Source organism: Leucoraja erinacea, chromosome 7 (assembly GCF_028641065.1).
Source record: "Leucoraja erinacea ecotype New England chromosome 7, Leri_hhj_1, whole genome shotgun sequence".
NCBI classification, from domain to species: domain Eukaryota; kingdom Metazoa; phylum Chordata; class Chondrichthyes; order Rajiformes; family Rajidae; genus Leucoraja; species Leucoraja erinaceus.
Window position 1 is genome coordinate 48,638,211 of NC_073383.1, and position 19,912 is coordinate 48,658,122.

Sequence of the window (19,912 nt, forward strand, 5' to 3'; positions counted from 1 at the left end):
TGAAGTTTAATGTGGATAAATGTGAGGTTATCCACTTTGGTAGCAAAAACAGGAAAGCAGATTACTATCTAAATGGTGTCAAGTTGGGAAAAGGGGTAGTACAACGGGATCTGGGGGTCCTTGACAGTAAGGCCTTAGGTTTGCTCAAGTTTTAGATTTTGCATCTAGTGCACAATATATTAGTACCAACGAGTGTTTTTCTTACATTAATTACATCATGGTCTAGGTTGACAATTCAAATGACCAAGAAAGTTGCAGAAAGTTGTGGCTGGTAGGTAATTGGTCTATGGTATTGATCGCCAGACCATTGAAGGGACTTACAGGAACCACTGCCTCAAGAAGGCAGCTAGTACCAAAGACCCACAGCATCCTGGCCACATTCTTTCAATACAATACAAGGGTTTATTTGTCACATTGCACAAAAAGTGCAAGTGAAATGATACGTCAGCAGCGATACAGTGATAAAGGGCACACACAAAAACACAATAAATTTTTAACATAAACATCCACCACAGCATTCATCACTGTGGTGGAAGGCACACAATTTGGCCAGTCCTCCTCCATTTCCCCCCGTGGTCGGGACCTCAACCCTCCGCTGCCGTTGCTGCGGGCGTCCAGATGGTAAAAGGACAAGGTACAAGTCCAGGTAAGTCCAGAGTCGGCTCCTCCCCACCGGAGACCGCGGCTTTTAGTTGGTGCAGGCCGGCGGCCGAAGATTTAAAGTTCCCTCCACGTCGCAGCCGTAAGCACCGCAGTCTGCAGGGCCGGCGGTCGAAGCTCCCCTCCAGGGGTGATGTAAGTCCATGCCGGACCCGCGGTAGAAGTTGGCCGCGGGCCGGCGGTGGAAGCTTCTTCTTCCCCCCGGGTCCCCCACGAGGGATCCCGGGCTGTAGACGCCGCGCCAGCTGGAGCTGTGCAGACCGCGGCTTCAGGCTGCTGTCTGCTGCGGGCCAACGGAACGGAGCGCTCCCCTCCAGCGAGCCCCAGCTCCGTGCTGACAGTCCACGCTGCACCCGCCGCCGGAGTCCCGAGCCCCGGGCGCATCTCCGGGAAAGGCCGCGCCGATCCTCGCTGTTAGGCCACGGGGGAGGCGACCTGGAAAAAGTCGCCTCTCCATGGAGGAGGCGGCCGAAACGGTTTCCCCCTCATCCCCCCACACCACCCCCCACACAAAACACACTAAGAAACATTAAAAACAGACTTTAAGACATATTTAAAAAATTAAAAAAGTTGGAAAGACTAACACGCTGCTGACAGGGCTGCTGCCAGTGCAGCGCCCCCACCGGTATATTTCACTGCTGCCTTTGAGAAGAAGATACCGATCCAGGTTCAAGAATAGCTTCTACCTATCAGTTATTCGATTCTTGAACCGAACCTAAACCTTACCTCAGCACCAAACTATTATAGACTTGTCACTACAGGTGCACAACCTTTTATCCGACAGCCTTGGGACCAGACACTTTTCGTAATTTGGAATTTGTCGGTCTTCGGAATGGAAATTTTTTAGCGTAGATTTTAATGGCTGGCTCAGTGGTAGAGTGCTCGGCTCATATCCGCAAGGTCGCGAGTTTGCGCCTTGATCCCGGCAGTTCCTCGGTCGCGAGTTTGAGTCTTCAGTGTAGTTTTTTTCTTGCAGAATAAATGTCTGTATGAAATGCAGTGTGTTGAATGAATTCCTGAATTTGTAAATGTGACCGCAGCATTGAATCACCTCCCGCACTCATGTCACCCTAGCGGGGCTACATGCCCTAAGGCGGCCTAAGGCGACATTTTCACACTCTTATATCCGTGTGCAGCAGAGGCGCCAAACGTGAGCTTTGGTGTGCAGACGACATCCTGGAAAAAATGTCTGGTTTCTTCCAGGTAGGCGATATACCCTCCCGCGCAATATACCCTCCACTTCTCTTTTTAGTTCCCCTTTCTTCCAGGACCGACCCGAGGTTCCGCTGTCACCTCTGCTGGCCACCCTCGGTGAACGCTCACTCAACTTTGTCTTGGGATTCCTACTCTCCCGCGCAATATACCCTCACCTTCTCTTTTATGAATGGGGATTTAGTTCCCCTTTCGTCGAGGACCGACCGGAGGTTCCGCTGTCACCTCTGCGGGCCGCCCTCGGTGAACGTCCTGTCTCCCTGTCCCTGGGATAGCAGGGGGCGATCAAACAGCACAATACCCCCCTCCCCCCCCCCCCCAACTCCAGAGGAATCCGCTCCCCGATGGGCCGCTACGGCGACAAGTGGCAGTTCGCCCACAGCCCGAGCTGCGCGACCTCAAGAACAAGACGCACCTTGCGCACCATCAGTTTCTGCCCCTCTGGAGTTGGAGCGGGGCTGGGCTGGAGTTGTTGATCTGGGATCTCCGTGCTTGCAGTGGCCCTGGGGGTCGGTGTCCCGATGAGGGGGCACAGCTCGGGCTGTGGGCGAACTACCACTTGTCGCCGTAGCGCCCACCGGGGAGCGGCTTCTGGTGGTCCCGATGTCTCCCGCTAGTTTGCAGTTTTCCTCTGGAGTTGGAACGGGGCTGACCTGCTGCTGGCTGTGGGTCTCTGGGATCTCCGTGCTTGCTGTGGGCCTGGGGGCCGGTGTCCCGTTGGTCCTGATGTCTCCAGTGACTGGCATTGCCGACGTGAAGACAGTGCAAAGCCCCCGCGCCGGTGCAATGCACGGGGAGCTGGAGAGGGGAGGGAAGGGGTCACACACATGGCCGGGAAGCAGAGGGGTGTAGGTGGGGTGAAACTGAAGGGAGCGACAATCTGCAGCTCCCTGCCCGCTGAGTTAAAAAAGTTCCCACGCAAGACTGACGATACACTGTGTATCGTGAGTCTACCGTGGGAACTTTTTTAACTCAGCGGGCAGACAGCAGCATATTGTCAATTATTAACCCTCCCGCGCAATATACCCTCACCTTCTCTTTTATGGATGGGGATTTAGTTCCCCTTTCTTCGAGGACCGACCGGAGGTTCCTCTGTCACCTCTGCGGGCCGCCCTCGGTGAACGTTTTCAAGGACCTTTTTTCAAGGACTGAAAAAATGTCGCTATTCGGAGGTTTTCGTTATTTGGATCTTCGGATAAAAGGTTGTGCACCTGTACTGAGTTTGCACTACATACTTTGGCATGCACTATCATGGTCTGCTTTACCTTGAATAACTAATTTAGTGTATATTTATGTGTTGTAAGGAACTTCAGATACTGGTTTAAACGGAGGATATATTTATTTGTTGTACTGTTATTTAATATGCCTGTAAAGCTGTAAGAAGTACGAATTTCATTGTTTTGGCCCCGGTGCACATGGCAATTAATCACACTCTTACTCTTATTAGTCTGGCGCCTTTCCAAAGATATTTCTTAAGTTCTGCAATTTGAAAAGCAAGCTAGAGAACAAGATGATTTTAAGATTCATTCTTGCGTCTTGGCCATTGACAAGACCAGCATACATTGTCTCCCCTGGTTTTTCCATTTAAGGTGATGGTGAGCAAATTTTAATTTATTTATTTATATCCTGATACTCTCACCTCTGATAGGACTAGCATTTATTGTCCAACCCCAGCTGCCAGTGAGGGTTGTAGCCTTGAACCCACATTCCTTCTGATGAAGCTATTCTCATGGTGTTGAGTGGTCGGTAGTTCAAGGATTTAGGCTCTGCAGCAATGCCAGGTCAGGTCGGGGAGTTCTCCTCGCCACGGGTACCATGTAATTCCGTTATACCTGCTGCATGGTCGGATAGTCGGCGACTAAACTGTCTCCCCCACCTGGTTTGCCAGGTGAGGAGAGGGCTGTGGATCCCCAGCGAGACCAAAACCAAGACCTGCCAAAAGGCGGATGAGCTCCTAGTGAGCTAACGGCCATCCACACTTCAGTAGAAGTTGCGATCACTGTCGTACATAGCATTGTAAGGCACCGTGCCCGTTGATGTTTTCAACGATGATGATGATGAGCAATGAGGGACCTGTGACTGATTTCCCAGACAGGATTGGGTGCCACCTTGAGAGTGAGCTTCAAATAATGGTGCTCTTGTCCTCCTTCACAGAGTTTGTCTGTTTGGGAGGAACTTCTACCTTGCACTGTGGAATTATTGTTTTAAAGCTGCTCATGCAGAGCTATGTAATGTAGTCAGCCCTGTTTATGGTGGAGGCATCGCACTACTTTATTAACACAATAAGAAAATAAGAATAAAATCTTTGTTCCTCTTTAATTGTCAATAAAGCTTTTTATAAAGAGTTCTAAATACCAGCTGATTTCCACTGTCTGAAGGTAACGCGCATCATTGCCTGTCACAGGCCAGTTGCAAATCCCCACACATCCTTCTGAGGCAGAACTGTGAGAGGCAGGAGGAGGAAGCCATAATCATTCCTGCAGCTAATCCTCAGCAGGATGAGCAGATCCGATGTGACAGCTTCTGCTGATATGGACTCCAAGCAGCTTATAGTGAGATTTGCACAAAATGCTGGAGTAACTCGGTGGGACAGGCAGCATCTCTGGAGAGAAGGAATGGGTGAAGTTCTGGGTCGAGACCCTTCTTCAGACTCAACCCGAAACATCACCCATTCCTTCTCTCCAGAGATGCTGCCTGTCTCGCTGAGTCACTCCAGCTTTTTGTGTATATCTTTGGTTTAAACCAGCATCTGCAGTTCCTTCCTACACATTTCTAGTGGGATGTAGAGGGTTCACAGCTGGTTTTCTGATGTAGCAGGTATTTGGTTCTTTGGCTGACCAAAACAAAAGACACTTTTTCTTTTCCCGACATATCTGTTTCTCTCTCTCCTCCCGCTATGACTTTTTGCTCTCGCCTGTGTACTGTGTTTATATGTCTGTTGTCCTACTGCAGAAGAATTTCATTGCTCCGTTTCGGGACATGTGTCAATAAACCACTCTTAACTCTAGATTCTCTTGACGACGAGTGGAGTGAATGAATGATAAAGGGCGTGAGTGAGGTACGAGTCAAAGGCTGTTATTTCCTGGTTGGTGTTGGGATTTTTGAATCTTGAATACAGATGGAAGATTTACATCCACCAACTATCATCTGCTTTTTGTATAACTTTTCAGAACAGTATCTCCCTTGGAAAAGAAACCTAGAATTGATGACACTGTCTGCTGGGCAATAATCAGTGGTCATTGCAATGGTTCACAAATTATTGCTGTTTAGTATGTCATTCATTTATAACTCAAGAGGTTTGCCACATCAATACCGCTGAATCAACAGATCTCAGCTGACACTGGGGTTTCAGACCAGGTGATTAAACCAGGAGGGAAGGTTTAGGAAGAAAGGAGCTGTGGGGGGGGGGGGGGGGGGAGGGGCGCCATCTAAATTCACATGTACAAAATGGACATGGGCAAGGTACCGTGGAACTCAGCTGCTGGAACTGGTATCAGTGTTCTCAGCATCAGACAGGGACACCAGAACAGCTGTGGAGCAGGGTGCTGGTAGGGATGACACTTAGCTTGAAGCTTTTAAGGCCAGTAATTGCAGCATAAGCAGACAGTGTGTTAGGTGAGGCGAGGAGTTGCAGTTTAAATAATTAAATCACAGCTGGTCCATTTTCACCCTCAGAGGTGAACTCCGCACATATGAAGAATTTCCCTTATAGCGTTTTTGCTGTGCTTTGGCAGAGTACATTAACAATGCAGCGAATGAACAGCGGAGTGGGTTGTAGGAAATGGAACATGCTTACAGTGATAAGGGTCGTGGTTTTGCCGTGTTACAGGCTTGTGATCATCCTCTGACAAATCCCACCTCTTCATGCCAGTTATACACCAACACATGTGAAGAACCTACCACTCAAATTAATGGCACGAACATTTTGCTATGAACCCATTTTCAGCAGAGAATGTGGTGGAAAATGCAGCCTTTTCACATGATTATCTCTACATGTTTTTATAGTTGGGTTTAGGTTTATTATTGCCATGTTTACTGAGGTACAGCGAAAAGCTTTCTTTTGCATGCTATCCAATCAGATCAGATAATACTGTACTTAAATACAATCAAACTCAAGTACAATAGGTAGAGCAAAGGGGAAGATACAGAGGGCAGTTCTCGGTATTGTAGTGCATCAGTTCCACTGATGAAGTCCAATGTTCGCAGTGGGGTAGAGGTGAATTGGAGAGTACCCTAGCTGATGGAAGGACCGTTCAGACTCCTGTTAACAGAGGGGGAAGAAATTGTTCCTGAGTCTGGTGGTGCATGTTTTCATGCTTCTGTACCATATACCTGATGGGGAGCAATCCCTTCCCTAAACTTCCACACCTAAAAGCCCACTAATCTCATCAAAAATAACTTGGAGGCAATACGTCAAGTTTGTTGTAACCAGTGTTGTGTAAAGTTCTAATTTAATGACCAAACATCTGCCATGGCCTCTAAAGGCAAGCATGCCAATTGCCTCCTTCACCATTCTATCCATCAGGTGTTGCCTCTCTCAGGGAATGCTGGACTTGAACCCCCAAGATCCCTCTGTTCTTGCTTGTTTATATCACAGGTGTTCTATCCAATGATTTGTTGTTGAGTTATCCCTGACAATTGCTTTTATTTGGTTTCTACTTGGGACAGTCATGTAAATGGATTGTCAAAAACCACAAAAGACCTGAGATGAAAGGATACAATTAAGCAGAAAAACCACACCTCTCTCCCTCTATTCTCAAGGCTTGCACATTTCATGATGCATGGAGCCCTCGGGGCATGCTGTGATTCCTTTGGTCGGCTTCTGGGTTGTGAACCATGCAATTCTCCGGTACAGCTGTCTGCATGGCGACCTGGACCAGTTTCTGAAGGCAGATACTGCCACCCTGGAGGCATTGCACCACAGGACTCGGAACTGCAAATACAGATTTGTGACGGGGCCAGGGCCGGAGAGAGATACGATTAGGCTGGAGAAATTTTGTTTTGACAAGCATGGTCAAGATGGGCCAAACAACCTCCTCTTGTGTTGTAGATTTTCCACAATTCTATGTCCAACATGGCTGGAAAAAGATGCTAAGAAGATTTTTGACCATATGCTCGGTTAAAGACAGAGGTTTGAAGGAGTACCTTAAATACATGAAGAGTTGAGGCTTGGAGCCTCTGCCGCTGAGGACATAGCTGCTACTGGTGGAGCACCAAAGTCCAGAGATGATCAAAATAGAATGGCACAGATCTTTTGACTAGTGGCAGGGATGGATTTCAGTACAGGGAAAGGAAGGCACATGGTCATGGAGCCCATTAAAAAAGAGGACAGGATGTTGAATGTTGTTTCTTACTATGAGCCAATGTATGTCAGTGAAGGATTTGGTCAACTCCACAAATCAAGTTGAGTTTATTGTCAGATGCAAAAATACGGTGCATTGCAGGTACAATGAAAGTCTTGCTTGCAGCAGCATCACAGACACATAGACTCAGATAACCCACAAAAAAATAAATCAGATATAAATTATAGAAAACAATGAAAAGAAAAAAGGTACAAAAAACAAGATATTAGTACAACACATATTTAGAAACAAGCCCATGATCGTGCAAGAAGAGGCCCGCTGTGTTCCATTAGATATGTAGGATTAGAGTGTGCTGATTGGTTCAAGAACATGATGGTTGCACCATAAGCCCTTGTATCAGATTACGGCCATTCGGCCCATTGAGTCTGCTCCGCCATTCGATCGGGGCTGGGATATTTTTTCCCTTAACCGTATGCTTCTGCCTTCTAATGATTTTAGTAAAGTACCCACCTGGCCGACGATATCAACGAGAAGAGGGCATGGCCCAGGTGGTGGGGATCCTCAATGATAGATGCTGCCTTCTTAACACTTCGCCTCATGTATATGTTTTCAATGGTGAAGAGGGATCTGCCCATGATGGACCGGACTGAGCTGTGTCTAATACTCTCTGCAACCTCTTGCCTTCCTGTGCATTGGAATTGTCATATGAGGCCATGATGCAACCAGCCAGGATACTTTCACTAGTGCATCTGCCGAAGTTTGTTGGACTATTTGGTGACTGTCAAACCTCTTTAAATTCCGAAGAAACTAGATGTGCTGGCTCACCGTCTTCATGATTACATCCATGTGCTGAGCCCAAGTCATTCAAAATGTTAATTTCCTGGAAATTAAAGCTCATTCTTAGGGTGTTGGTCTATTTTCTCCTGATTGTGTCCCTATATTTTGGAGGAAATCAGAGCTTCCGACAAGGCTTTGCTGATGCTGCAATTGGCCTCAGGGTGTTGAACAGGGTGAATGAGTGTCTCACACCGGAGTATAGAAGGTTAGTGGGTAATCAGATTGAGATTTTTAAAATGATTAAAGAATTGATGGGGTTAAACTGAGACAAACTATTTCCTTTGTCCAGGCGAAAGGGATATCTATCTATCTATCTATCTATCTATCTATCTATCTATCTATCTATCTATCTATCTATCTATCTATCTATCTATCTATCTATCTATCTATCTAAAAGTCTGTTCATGACCGGTTTTGGCTTTCTGTGCTGCGATTTCCGAGAGTATGCCACCACCTACGGCTGTCATTTTTGGCCACCTCGCTCAGAGCCCCCCTCCGCCGCATGTATGCCGAGGATTTTTCCCGTCGATGAAAATTGACAGAGATATTAATGTTTTTACAAAATTCCCCATTCTCTGTGCTGCCCCTGCTGGAGAGAGGGGGGGGGACTATAAAACCAGGAAGTGGTGTGCCTCAATCAGTCTCTGGAAGTGTTGTGCCTGAATCAGTCTCTGCAAGTGGTGTGCTTCAATAAGAGCTCTGAATGACACTGACAAATGTCTACAGCACTGTGACTACCCTTAATTTGGTTTGAAAATGAAAATATGGTTAGAGGTAAAAAAGCACTGCCTGTAAATTGTTGTTTGGGTTTGGGGGGAGGGGGGGTAGTTAGTGTGTGACGCTGCATGCCGCCTCCCCCCCCCCCCCCCCCCCACAACCGCACGTTGGGGGAACAGACCCAACAGGTCTGCACTTGGTCTAGTATATTACTAGAACTCTCATCTTGTTTGTTTCTATGTGTGTCTGTGTGTGGATGTCTGTGTATGTGATCCTGAAATTACGCCAAAACGGTACATGATAGCGCTACAATTTTTGGGCCACCGTACTCACAATTGTCCTGTGTGTTTTCATCAAGTTTCGTTCAGATTGATGTTATATTTTACGTTATTCACATTTTTAACTTTACAAAATCCAGTTTGAGAAAGAATCACTTGAACACCTCAGTGGCTGTTACAGCTATGACGTCACAATGGGATCTCATTTACATAAACTGCCAGTGAGCAGTGCTTCACCCGACAATGACATTAATATGGGATCTCATTTACATAAACTGCCCGGGAGGGAGGGAGCGAGGTTTTAAAAAAAATAATTATTTTAATCAAATTCTTGGAAGGGGGTTTCATTTCCCAAAAAAAGTGGTTTTCATTGAGGGGCGGGGTGGAATAGGGGAGAGTTTTCATTAACCAAAAAAAAATCGAGATTTTCTTTGTGGAGTGGTGGGATGAGTGGGAAGGTGAGTGCCGACGCCGCCCCCCCACCCCCCCCCCCCCTCACGTGGGGGCGATTGATTGGTTCCGGGTAGTGCCGATGCCACCCCAACATGAGGTTTCATCTACAAAATAAAATGCTGTTTTCATTGGGTGGGGGGAGGGGGTGGGATTGGGGGTGAGGTGAGCGCTGACTCCGCCCCACCCACCCCCCACGTGGGGAAGATTGATTGGCTCCGGGGAGCGTCTGCGCTGCCCCCAACGTGGAGTCCATTGATTGGCTCCTGGGAGTGCCGACTGATGGTAGGGGAAAGGTGAGCTAGGGAGAGGTGAGGGAGGGAGTGGTGAAGAGGAGGAGGAGATATGTTATTTAAACTGTGTTCAGTGGGGGAGTGAAATAGCAGAGAGGTTATGGAGGGAGGGAGGGAGGGAGTCGATGAGGGTAGGAGGAGAGGGGAAAGAAGAGGGAGGGTGAAGAGGAGGGTAGGGAGTGCTGGGGGATGAGGGGAAATGAGCCGCGCCTGCAAAGTTGGGGGCTAGAGGTGAATGGTGGAATATTGCGTTGGGGAAACGGATTTCATTGGGGGAACGGATGAGTGTTGGAATATTGCGTTGGGGGAATGGGGCCCAATGGATCCCACTTGGTCTAGTATATTACTAAAACACTCACCTGGATTGTGATTCTTTCTGCATGCATGCGTGCCCATGTGCTCCCGGAACTACGCCAAAACGGTACACGATAGTGCTACAATTTTGGGACCACCTTACAATTGACCTGTGGTGTGTTGTATCGAGTTTCGTCAGATTGATAGTATATTTTACAAGTTGTTCACATTTTTAACTTTACAAAATCCAGTTTGATAAAAATCACTTGAAGTTGCAGTGGCAGTTAGCAGCTATGATGTCACAATGGGATCTCATTTACATAAACTGCCGACTTAACTTTTCACTGTAAAAAATCCAATTGCACTTGCTGGCCCTGCTCGTTACAATGTTGCAAATCACAGGACACTGAGTCCTGGCAGCAAGTGCAATTGGATTTTTTTTAAATGAAACGTCAATTTAAAGTTTAAAAAGAGGGAGGGTGAAGAGGAGGGGGAGGGATTGCTGGGGGATAAGGATTGGAATATTGCGTTGGGGGAACGGATTGCGTTGGGGGAACGGGTGAGTGGTGGAATATTGCATTGGGGAACAGGTTGCTTTGGGGGACCAGGCCTCCTGTGGGGGCTATGGGTGAGTGGTGGAATATTGCGTTGGGGGAACAGGTTGCGTAGGAGGACCAGACTTCCCGTGTGACAGGGACCCAACGGGTCTAGTTACCTTTAAAAATATGGTGGGGCTGTTGAGGGAGCTCTGGCAACAGACTGTTCTTTACAAACAAGCGTTTGGAAATCTCAATTTCTTCTCCCTGCTCTTCAATGCTGTAAGACTTGGAGTAGATTAAAATTAAGAAGATTAAGACTGGTGTATTTTTATCTGGCATGGATGTTACAAGTTGTAGAGATACAGAGGTAAATGGATTTAGAAATGTCTGTCATAATCTTAATGAAAGACAGAGCAGGATCAGGGATTGAATAATCTCTTGCTACTCATGTACTTGCATAAAGAAATGGACGCACCTGTTTTGACTTAATTTTCAAATAATTTGTATGAACAGAGAGGTGTTTTTAGGCCCAGATTTACAGATCGTCGTGTGCGATCCAGTAAGTTATATTCCAAAAGTAAAATACTTCAGGTCCAGGAGATCTGAAACAGAAATAGTAAACAGTGCTGTAAATAGTCCGCAAGTCGGGCAGCATCCGAACAATCGTGCTGGTAGGAGGTCATTAATCTGAATGTTAACTGAGTCTCTCCACAGATCATTTTCTGTTTTTATGATCATAAGTTGTAGATTTGGTTGCAGGAAATCTCAAAGCAACAGAGGCTACATTGAATGAGTGAGCAAAATCATGGCCGATAGGGTTCATTGTAAACTGGCGGAGCAAAGAGGCTCACCATCCGCATGGGCAAGGACCCTTAGTGCCCATGTGGGCAAGGTGCTTCGCTAAAACCAATAGCTTGAACTTGTTTGAGCCTTCACTCTCCTGACATGTGCTTTGTGAATGGCAGATGAACTCTCAAGTGTCGGGATGTGAGTCTCTCACCTCATGGTACTCAGACTTTGACCTGTCCTTCCAGCCACTTCATGGTCACTTCAGCCACTTACATGGCCATGTTCAGTGGTGACCCCCCGCGAATGTTGATGACAAAGGATTCGTTGACCGTAATATTATTGGATAACAAAGTAGAAAAGTAGAAGTTCTTTCACCCTGGTTATTCTCCCTTTACACAAACCAGCTCACATCCCACCACAGCTCCGTCAACCTGTACAAGTACGCGGACGACTCAACCATCATTGGATTCATCACCAACAACCAAGAAACTGAATACCGTGCACAGGTCAACCAAGCAGTGACCTGGTGTACAGACCATGATCTCTTACTCAACTCATCAAAAACAAAAGAACTCATCATCGACCCAAGACGCCAGCCATCCCCCAAAACTCCTGTGCTCATTAAAGGTGAATCCATCTCCATCACTGACACATTCAAACTCCTTGGAACCCACATCAGCAACAACCTCAAATGGAGGACAAACGCAGACCACATCTATGGAAAAGCCCAGCAAAGACTTTTCCATCTCCGACAGCTCAGGAAGTTCAGAGCAAGGTCTCATCTCATGCTCCGCTTCTATACAGCCATCATCGAAAGCATCCTCACTTCATCCATCACAGTCTGGTTCGGCAGTCTCGACTCACTCTCCCGGAAGAAATTACAGCGCATCATCAACAGAGCATCTAAAATTATTGGCTTACCCCTACCATCCCTTGAATCACTTTACCACAAACGGACATTACACAGAGCCCGCAAGATCATCTCTGATCCTACTCACCCTGCACACTATGCCTTTCAGCTACTGCCCTCTGGGAGGCGCTACAGGACAATTGCCTCAAAAACAAACCGCTTTAAAAACAGTTTCATTCCCACTGCAATTAACATTTTAAACTCTGTACGGTGAGGAATAAGAATAAGCATGGCCCTTATGTATTATGTAATGCGTCTGTTTGTATGTATATCTATGCTATATGTTTAATGTTTGATGAAATGTTGGAACCTGTACCGAGCTGTACTGATAACAAATTCCACCAGCCTGGCTGTGTGGTCATTAAAATACAATACAATACAAAATACAATACAAAACAAGATCAAAACGTCAATTTGGAATTTTGTTCTTTGTCTCCATGTATGCAGCAGGACCTGGGTGACATTCACGTATGAAACCATACAATTACCTGCGAATAACACAATCACAAAGGAGTCTACCCCCTGGCCTTTGGTATCCAAGGGATATGGGCAAAAAAGTCGAATTGGATGATCAGCCATGGTCATGTTGAATGGCGGTGTTGGCTCGAAGGGGCAAATGACGTACTCCTGCACCTATTTTCTATGTTTCTATCCAATGCATAATAAGACGGTAATAATGTGCATGTGGAAAGGAAATCTGAAGACCAGAATAGTAGAGCACATGAATAGGCCCTTCGGCTCACAATGTCCATGCTGAACACGATACCAAATGAAGCTAATATCCTCTGCCTGCACATAATCCATATCCCTCTATTTGCTGCATATCCATGTGCCTATCTGGAAGTCTCTTAAATGTCACAATTGTATCTGCCTCCACTGTCAACCCTGGCAGCACGTTTCAGGTGCCCACCACTCTGTGTAAAAATCTTGCCCCGCACACCTTTTCCCCTCTCACCTTAAAGCTATACTCTCTAGTCTTCAACATTTCTATTTATGCTTCTCACAATATTATATACTTCTCAATAAAATATAGAAGCCTCTGCTCTCCATTGAAAATAATCCATGTTTGTCCAACCTCTCCTTCTAGCTAAGTCTTTAATTCCAGCAACATTCTGCTAAATCTTTTCAGCACCCTCCCCAAAGTCCCCACATTTTTTCTGTCATGGAGCGAAGTAAATTGCAACCAATACTCCAAATGCAGCCTAACCAAAGTCTTACCATGATGAAAAAAATGCAACTAAAAAGCTTTTTTTGTATCTCGGGTACATGTGACAATAAACTAAACTAAACATGACTTCTACACTTTTACACTCAATGCTCTGATCTCGAACGACAAGCATACATATTCCTTCTTTACCAGTCTATCTACTTTCAGGGAATTATGGACTTGGATCTCTCTGTATACCAATGCTGTTAAGGGTCTATACTTTCCCTTTCATTCGACCTTCTAAAGTGCCTCATCTCATCCTTGCTCGGATTAAACTCCATCTGCTATTTCTCCGTCCTTTTCTGTAGCTGATCTATATCCTGCTGCATACTTTGATCGTCTTCCTCTGTAAAGAAAAGAGCGAAATGAGAGTGAATTAAACCTGGCATTCAAAGAATCTAGTATGACTTGAGGATATGCCACAGATTCTAACAGTCAGTAAAGTATTTTTGGAGTGACTCCACCATTGCACGGTGGAAAATTAGCAGCCATTTGAGCGCAGGCTTCCACAAACAGCAATTTAATAATGTTTAAATGAACCTTCCTAGTGATGTTGATTGGATAGGACTGCAGAAATAACTGGCACAGCTCTCTGAAATTGTGTGAGAAACAGAATGTGGGGCTATTTAGATATTGTGATAGTCAGGACTTGAGGCCCTTCTGGATTTAATAGAGGAGAATCATTGAGCATTTCGCCCTGAGTGGTCAACGTGACTAGTTCATCAGTGGAATTGATAGTAGGCTTTAGAAGAGTTCCCCATCCCCTCACTCCCCCTCCCCTCACTCCCCCTCCCCTCACCCCCCTCACCATCATCAACACCACAGTCACATCTGTGGAGTCTTTTAAGTTCCTGGGAACCATCATCTCCAAGGACCTTAAATGTGGTGGCTACCATCGACTCCACAGTCAAAAAGGCACAACAGAGGATGTACTTCCTGCGGCAGCTGAGGAAGCACAATCTGCCACAGGCAATGATGGTCTAATTCTATACGGCCATCATAGAGTCCGTCACCCCTGTCCCTGCCCCTTCCTTTTCTCTCTCACCCCCCATTCTTTCCACTCTCTCTTCTCTGTTCCCCATCTAGTCTTGCATCTGTTTCACTCCTCCCCCTCCACCTACATTCCTTTCTCTGGCTTTGCAAATCTTTAATCCTTTTGTCGCACACAACCTGTTTTTTCATCTCTGGGCCTTCGTCCAACCATCTGCCTATCAAACCTCCCCCTCCCCTGTGCTCACCTGTTTCCTGCCAAGCTTTGGCCTGCCCGTCCTCTCCTCCTGCTTTCTCTTCCTGACCCCAAAACATCGTCTATCCATGTTCTCCGGGGATGCTGCCTAATCTGCTGAGTTCATGTTCCTTGTTTCTGAATTTTAATGAGTGTCAGGAGCAGGCCAAAGTCTGAAGAAGGCCCCCGACCCAAAATGTCATCTATCCATGTTCTCTGGGGATGCTGCCTAGTCCGGAGTTCTTGTGACTTGTTCCTGAATTTTAATGAGAGTCAGGAGCTGCCATTGGCCATTGCTCCAACATCAATTCAATTCCAGATTGAGAGGCAAATGGGACGAGCTCAATGTAAGCAATTTGGTGGGCAGAGTTGGGTTGGACTGTTTCTACGCAGTATATGTGTAAAGAAAGTTCATGAACACATCGTGTCTTTACTACTAGTTTATTGATAATACACAAACATTACTGCCCTAGCTGTACGTGGTCTGTCACCGGAGCTAGAGAGAGATCAATGGGTGGGGAGGTTGCAATTATACTTCTAATAGGGGGAGTGGTTAGTAGTGGTGAGGTCACTATGTTAAAGGTACATGCACTAGTCATCTACATCCTTCCCTTGGAAACAAAGCAATACAGCAGTGACTCATCGACCACGTCTCATGCGCTACAAGCAGGTAAGCAAACAGTTAAACAGCTAAGCGAAATCACCATAGCGGACAGGCGGCTTAACCAGCCTGCCGGACCGGGTACGTAGTTCGCCACCTCCCCCCTCTGCAGGAAGAGCAGGAGCCGGAACCGGGGCGGGTGAGCGAACCGGGGAGCCAGGAGGAGAAGGAGTTTGCGGAGGCAGAGGAGGGGACACAGTCGCAGTGGCGGGTGGACGGGCAGGGGAACGAGGGCTGGACGGCGGAGAGGGTGGCTGGACTAGCTGAGAAGGCAGGGAGCGAGGCATGCGTGGAGCCGCGGGAAGTGTAGCGGACAACGGAGGGGAGAAAGGGTCGGCAGGCGGAGGTGGGGGCTCGTTGAGAAGCAGCAGATGTTGGCGGGACCGGCGGTAGATGGTACCGTCGTGGTCGACCAGGTAGGACCGCGGCGAACCAGCATCACTGACGACGGTGGCGAGCTTGGAGTGACCGGAGGTGGTCTGCATCCGGACGACTTGGCCGGGAAATAGACGCGGCAGGGGACGGCAGGACCGGTCGTGGGAGCGCTTTTGCACTTCGTGTTTGATGGCAATGCGCTCCTGGACAGCAGCAGGCTGGAGGACAGAGGGCGCGAGGGACTGTTGGGTCACAGGGAGCGGAGGTCGCGTTGTGCGAGCCATCAGCCGCTGAGCAGGCGAGCCCAGGGCAGAGTCGCGGGAGATGTTGCGAAAATTGAGGAGGGCCAGGTAGAAATCAGATTCAGACAGTCTGCAGTGCTCCAGCAAGTCCTTAGCACTGCGGACAGCGCGCTCCGCCAGGCCGTTGCTCTGCGGGTACTCGGGACTGCTGGTATAATGCCGGAAGTTCCAACTGGCAGCGAAGCTCCGAAACTCGGCACTGGTGAACTGGCTGCCGTTGTCAGATTGGAGGCTAGCTGGGGAGCCGAAAGTGGCGAAGTGGCGGCGCAGCTTCCCGATGACGGCCGAAGAGGTGAGGGAGTGCAGTTGGTCGACCTCAAACCAGTTGGAATAAGAGTCAACGAGGACGAGGAAGTGTTTGCCACGCCACTCAAAAATGTCAGTGGCGACGGCCATCCAAGGCAGTTCAGGGGCAGGCCGTTGCAGAAGCGGCTGGCGTTGCTGATGGGGAGCGAGGCTATTGCAGGTAGCGCAGGCGGAGACCCTCTCCCGGATGTCTTGGGCCATGCCGGGCCAGTAGAACTGACCCTGGGCGCTGGACAGAGTGGCCTCGGCCCCAGGATGACCGTTGTGGGCTGTTTGAAAATAGTAATTCTGGTCTCCAATTGGAGGCGTGGGTTCGTATCCCACTTCTGACACCATGTAAAGAAAGTTCATGAACACATCGTGTCTTTACTACTAGTTTATTGATAATACACAAATATTACTGCCCTAGCTGTACGTGGTCTGTCACCGGAGCTAGAGAGAGATCAATGGGTGGGGAGGTTGCAATTATACTTCTAATAGGGGGAGTGGTTAGTAGTGGTGATGTCACTATGTTAAAGGTACATGCATTAGTCATCTACAATATGTCTCTGCATTTCTCATAACACTGTCTCTGCAGGGTGAAGGTGCCATGGGGTCCCATTTTGACATGTTGACTCATCCTGCCTGCTCTGCATCATGCACACAGGTGCCCTTGGGTCCCATTTTGTTCTTAAATTGGCCTGACGGTGAGTGGGGATTTCAGATTAGTCCCAGTGAGAAGGTGTAGGCATTGCCGTCATTCATTGCAGGTTGCAAGCAGCACAGAAGTTCAGTGGACTGAAAGGTCCTGATGTGCACAGCGGGGCTTTAGTAAATATTATGTTTGTGTTAAACCCATTATTGTGCTTCATTGCAGTTGCCTTCAAGAACCACAGCTGTAACAAGATAGCCGATGGATATGGTAACCATGGAAATGGGAAGATGCCTGGTTTGGTGGATGGAATTCTACCAGAGGGAGAACTTTTACTGCAGGTGTGTCTCTATGGTCAGGTCGCTGGCTATCTCTTCCCTGATGTACCCCCCCTCAATGCTAAGATCCATTCCATCTTCATTCCTCCCTTTTGAGTGTTAAAGAGCTCTGACTGTAATTCCAAGGCACTGATTGAGCTTAGCAGACGATGCCCAGACTTACGATTTATTCTCAGCGTCCAAGGGCAAACTGGGGCATACCCGTTGAGCAAGGTGAGGAGAGAAAGCTGAGGAGGTCGGCAGCAACGCCATGGGATCTGGACTCTGGCTTGCTCGAGAGATGATCAATTGTGACAGTTGCACTTTCAATGAGTTTGAGAGGACCCATTAGCACTGCTCATCCGGGGAAGTGAATGACCCTCATGTTTTGACATGGCAAAGCTACATCACATCGGAACTAAACTCCCTTACTTTTGCAACTAAAATCAATTCATCTATAACCATATAACCATATAACAATTACAGCACGGAAACAGGCCATCTTGGCCCTTCTAGTCCGTGTCGAACACTTACTCTCACCTAGTCCCATCTACCTGCACTCAGACCATAACCCTCCATTCCTTTCCCGTCCATATACTTATCCAATTTATTTTTAAATAATAAAATCGAACCTGCCTCCACCACTTCCACTGGAAGCTCATTCCACACAGCTACCACTCTCTGAGTAAAGAAGTTCCCCCACATGTTACCCCTAAACTTTTGTCCCTTAATTCTCAAATCATGTCCTCTTGTTTGAATCGTCCCTACTCTCAATGGAAAAAGCTTATCCACGTCAACTGTCTATCCCTCTCATCATTTTGAAGACCTTTATCAAGTCCCCCCTTAACCTTCTGCGCTCCAAAGAATAAAAACCTATCTTGTTCAACCTTTCTCTGTAACTTAGGTGCTGAAACCCAGGCAACATTCTAGTAAATCTCCTCTGTACTCTCTCTATTTTGTTGACATCTTTCCTATAATTTGGCGACCAAAATTGTACACCATACTCCAGAATTGGCCTCACCAATGCCTTGTACAATTTTAACATTACATCCCAACTTCTATACTCAATGCTCTGATTTATAAAGGCCAGCACACCAAAAGCTTTCTTTACCACCCTATCTACATGAGATTCCACCTTCAGGGAATTCCTAGATCCCTCTATTCAACTGCATTTCTCAATTTGTTACCATTTACCATGTATTGGTAACAAACCTATTTTGGTTTGTCCTGCCAAGGAGTAGCACCTCACACTTATCTGCATTAAACTCCATCTGCCATCTTTCAGCCTACTCTTCCAAATGACCTAAATCTCTCTGTGGACTTTGAAATTCTGCTTCATTATCCACAACACCACCTATCTTAGTATCATCTGCATACTTACTAATCCAATTTACCACACCATCATCCAGATCATTGATGTATATGACAAACAACAGTGGACCCAACACAGATCCCTGAGGCACTCCACTAGTCACCGGCCTCCAACCTGACAAACAGTTATCCACCATTACTCTCTGGTATCTTCCATTCAGCCACTATTGAATCCATCTTGCTACTCCACTATTAATACCCAACAATTGAACCTTCTTAACCAACCTTCTATGTGGAACCTTGTCAAAGGCCTTACTGAAGTCCATATAGACAACTTCCACCGCTTTACCCTCATCAATTTCCCTAGTAACCTCTTCAAAAAATTCAAGACTAGTCAAACATGACCTTCCAGGCACAAATCCATGTTGACTGTTCCTAATCAGACCCTGTTTATCCAGATGATTATACATATTATCTCTAAGTATCCTTTCCATTAATTTGCCCACCACTGATGTCTAACTAACATGTCTACAATTGCTAGGTTTACTCTTAGAACCCTTTTTAAACAATGGAACAACATGCTCAGTACGCCAATCCTCCAGCACCATTTCCGTTTCTAATGACATTTGAAATATTTCTGTCATAGCCCCTGCTATTTCTACACTAATTTCCCTCAATGACCTAGGGAACATCCTGTCACGATCTGGAGACTTATCAACTTTTATATTTTTCAGTACTTCCTCTTCTTTGATCCTCATAGTTTCCATAGCTACTCCCTTACCTCACATAATTCAATATCCTTCTCCTTGGTGAATACCGACGAAAAGAAATTGTTCAATATCTCCCCCATCTCTTTTGGCTCTGCAGATAGCTGTCCACTCTGACTCTCTAATGGACCAATTTTAACCCTCGTTATCCTTTTGCTACGTCATTTCTTCTTTTAGCTTTTCTAATTTCTTTCTTAAGATTATTTTTACATTCTTTATACTCCTCAAGCACCTCATTTATTCCATGCTGCCTATAATTATTGTAGATCTCTCTCTTTTTCCGAACCAAGTTTCCAATTTCCCTTTAAAACCATGGCCCTTTCCAATTATTACTCTTTCCTTTCAACCGAACAGGGACATAAAGATTCTGTACTCTTAAAATTTCACCTGTAAGTGTCCTCCATTTCTCTACTACATCCTTCCCATAAAACAAAATGTCCCAATTCACTCCTTTTAAATCCTTTTGCATCTCCTCAAAGTTAGCCTTTCTCCAATCAAAAATCTCAACCCTTGGTCCAGTTCTGACCT

General features: G+C 46.7%; 1 protein-coding gene across 1 annotated transcript in view; it reads left to right on the forward strand.

Moving 5' to 3' along the window:
- LOC129698976 (aryl hydrocarbon receptor-like) overlaps positions 1-19,912 on the forward strand; it is a 114,767-nt gene that overhangs the window by 42,933 nt on the left and 51,922 nt on the right. Inside the window, exon 3 of the mRNA XM_055638518.1 lies at positions 17,215-17,330. Coding sequence (XP_055494493.1) covers positions 17,215-17,330 — 116 coding nt within the window. The remainder of the gene's footprint in view (positions 1-17,214; positions 17,331-19,912) is intronic.